Consider the following 3,674-nt stretch of genomic DNA (forward strand, 5'->3'; position numbering starts at 1 on the left):
TATATACGAATATCTGTTGGCTACAACTATGAGCAAATAGCATAAGTATAATTATTATATCCTAAAGCACGAAAGTAGGCCTAAAGTGAGTTAAGCTAAAATACGAATATCTGTTGGCTACAACTATGAGCAAATAGCATAAGTATAATTATTATAGCCTAAAGCACGATAAGTAGGCCTAAAGTGAGTTAAGCTTATATACGAATATCTGTTGGCTACAACTATGAGCAAATAGCATAAGTATAATTATTATATCCTAAAGCACGATAAGTAGGCCTATAGTGAGTTAAGCTTATATACGAATATCTGTTGGCTACAACTATGAGCAAATAGCATAAGTATAATTATTATATCCTAAAGCACGATAAGTATGTCGTTTCTTTTCAGGTAAAAATTAAAATAAATTAGATTATTGTACTGTTGTATTGGAAGAGAAACGAAGTGAATGGGTTTAATGTTATATTATGTGAATAATAAATAGATTGAGCTTAACCCTAAAACGACAAAACTTTAAAAATTCTATATTTCTTGAACAAATTGTCTAAAAAAAGTCAGTATTTTTACATCTTGAGTGTATATAAAAATTATATAAACTAATTAATTACTTTTGTATTTATGTTCGTTAATTTAATTAATTTTACCTGATTTTTTCATAAACGTTACAACTATGTTTAAAATATATTGTTTTATGTTATATGTTGTGTACCGACAGAAGTGAATAAATTATGTTTATTCTTATGTTATTATGAAAAATTACTTTGATAAATTAAATAAATTGATATATTATTTGCAACCGAAGCAACAAAATTGGGTATATTGTTGATGATGATTAAAATAGATAAGTTTTCTTTATTGACAGCAACAATATATTGATGTCATGATTTTAAAGTTTTTAATGAAAGGTTAAAGTGAATTGGAATAGCACAGTGTTTTACTTATGGTTAAAATTTATAATTATTTATAAAGACATTCTGATTTACAAGACAGAAATATTATATAGCTTATTTTTTATTTAATCCATTTTTGGAGACGTGGAATCAGGGACAATACGTGCCCTACGTTCTGTGAGGGAAGCACAAAGAAATAATGAATACCTCTATTATCAGGCACGTTCTGTGAGGGAAGCACAAAGAAATAATGAATACTTCTGTTATCACGTTCTGTGAGGGAAGCACAAAGAAATAATGAATACCTCTATTATCAGGCCGTCCTGATAATAGAGGTATTCATTATTTCTTTGTGCACTTCCCACACAGGAACGAGTTAGGGATAGTTGATGTTTACCCCACGTTTTTTAAATTAGGCCTTATATTTTCTGTTCCGTTAAATATAATTACAACAATTAGGCTTTAACCGTTCTCTTAAGCATTTGCTTCTCGGAGGTTTAGCGGGATGTTTGGGAATTTATTACGCCAAGATTCTGGGTTCTATCCCTGTGGTAGGCCAAGCACGAATAGCCCATTGTGCTGCTTTGTGCTTAAGAATAAATAAACATGATTTCAAGGACTAAAGGGTTAGATTAATTCTCAAATTACCAACTTTTTTTATACTGTTCGCTACCGCTAGGGTTCGCATACTGAGTAATGTTATGAGTTCTTGTATATAAAATACACAGTTAACAAAGTCGAGAATTTAACACGTAAGTAATTTTAAAAAAAATGTGTTTTAAAAAAACCCGATAGGATCTGGACCCCCATATTCTAGGGTTTATTCAACTACCTATCCTTAACACTAGAACTGTGATTTTCATAAGGTGGAACAAAGAATCTGGCCACAGCTTTGAAGGAAGTAGAAAACGTTTAAATCTTTAGGTCGATAATCACAGTAAAACCCCTGGCGTGTAATCACTTCACTATAGATCTGTGAATCATCCTGTCCTAACCTTCAGCTGAGATTTGGTGTAGCGAGCATCACGAGCTCTAGGGTTTAATAAGGAAGTATGTGGAGGAGAGAACTTCAGGATGGCTCATCCTTACTCTGATCGAAGCTGTCACTCTTCACTGAGTAACGCCTCCTGGTATATTCGATAAAACAAAGAACCACTAACTGGATCATTATCCTGAATTTATTTTGTCCAGCTACGCTGACTCCATAATAAAGTATGTTAAATAACTATATATATATATAAAAGAAGAAGATAAATTTATGACTCTTCTTATAAGTAACAATAGTGGGAGGGGGTGGGGGGAGACAGTAAAGTCAGTGAGCAATTTACTGAACCTTAGGTTAAGATTGATGTAGTGGGCAGTTTAGAAAAATCATCTCGAAATATCTTTCTAGTGAATGTCGTAAAACGGCCCCCAAGAAGTTTGAATTTGTGTGCGAAAATAAACCATGTCTCATTCAGCCGAAACTCAATGATGTAATTAATCGAGGGAATTATGGGTAAGTTTTTTTTTATATATTGTTCCTTTGTAGATATAATGTCTTTATGTCCAAAATTTACAAAACAAAATGCGATAAATCAGCATTTTTTCTGATATACTAAATAAACTCGTGATTGCCATGCTGTTAAAACTTCTAATTATTTAATAAACCCTAAAAAAATGGTTAACTTCGACCAGATTTTCCTTATATCTCAAAGCCGCGTGAATTAGGCCTAATAACTTTAATATATATATATATATAATATACAATAATGGCGTTTTCTACACATGCATCATTAAAAATATAGCTGTTTCAACTGGAAGTTTAAATTTACTAGGTGGCGCACTTGTCTATCAGTTCATTGTTACGATTAGGCTTAGTTTGTTAATATATATCACATGATAGACCGATAATACCGTCCAATGAAACACATAATGTTTTTTCGGACTTTTATTTTAATGTTTATTTATATATATCAAACACAAAGCTAAACAATGGGCTATCTGTGTTGTGCCCACCACGGGTATCCAAACCTGATTTTAGCGTTATAAGTTCGTAGATTTATCGCTGTGCCACTGGGGATGGCGGGGGCGGGGATCCTACATGTTCCTATAGTATTTCAATACCATTATTAGGACTAACGTTTTTACACAACATTCAGCAATTTGTACAAAAAAAGCTGTTCTTGTATGTATAAAAAAATTATGATAGCTGCAAAATACTGCCGAAACATGTAGAGCTGTGATTAAAATTTGATTGTTGTTTTTAAAAACATTGTTTTTATGTGTTTCATTGAATGGCTGGCAGGTGATATGTATATTAAGCCTAAACGTAACAATTCAGTAAAAGACGAAATCCTTTTCAAAACATTTAAAACACCAAATAGAATAGCCTACCTTAAGAATAAATTTAAATAGGATGACATGAAGAAATATTTTGGGAACAAGACAAGATCACTTAATGTAAACATTTTTTGTCCACAGATGGCGGGCCGCTAACTACTCCTTCTTTTGGGGCCGGACACTCGAATATGGAATCCGTTATCGTTTAGGGACATTTAAACCATACCGTGAGGTACGTTGGGATGTGATACCGTGAAGTAACAGTAAACAATATCATGAGATAAGTTGGTATTAATTATTGTTGGAGGTCATCTAAAGCATATCATGAGATAAGTTGGTATTAATTATTGTTGAAGGTCATCTAAACCATATCGTGAGATAAGTTGGTATTAATTATTGTTGAAGGTCATCTAAACCATATCGTGAGATAAGTTGGTATTAATTATTGTTGGAGGTCATCTAAAG

The 3,674-nt window shown here is 32.3% G+C and overlaps 1 protein-coding gene across 2 annotated transcripts in view; it reads left to right on the plus strand.

Moving 5' to 3' along the window:
- Positions 1–3,674, plus strand: part of LOC106468048 (uncharacterized peptidase C1-like protein F26E4.3) — a 17,885-nt gene that overhangs the window by 4,391 nt on the left and 9,820 nt on the right. For both annotated transcript variants that reach the window (XM_022396355.1, XM_022396354.1), the window contains exons 3-4: positions 2,281–2,385; positions 3,351–3,441. In XM_022396355.1, coding sequence (XP_022252063.1) covers positions 2,281–2,385; positions 3,351–3,441 — 196 coding nt within the window. The remainder of the gene's footprint in view (positions 1–2,280; positions 2,386–3,350; positions 3,442–3,674) is intronic.

This window comes from Limulus polyphemus, unplaced genomic scaffold (genome assembly GCF_000517525.1).
Source record: "Limulus polyphemus unplaced genomic scaffold, Limulus_polyphemus-2.1.2 Scaffold2849, whole genome shotgun sequence".
NCBI classification, from domain to species: domain Eukaryota; kingdom Metazoa; phylum Arthropoda; class Merostomata; order Xiphosura; family Limulidae; genus Limulus; species Limulus polyphemus.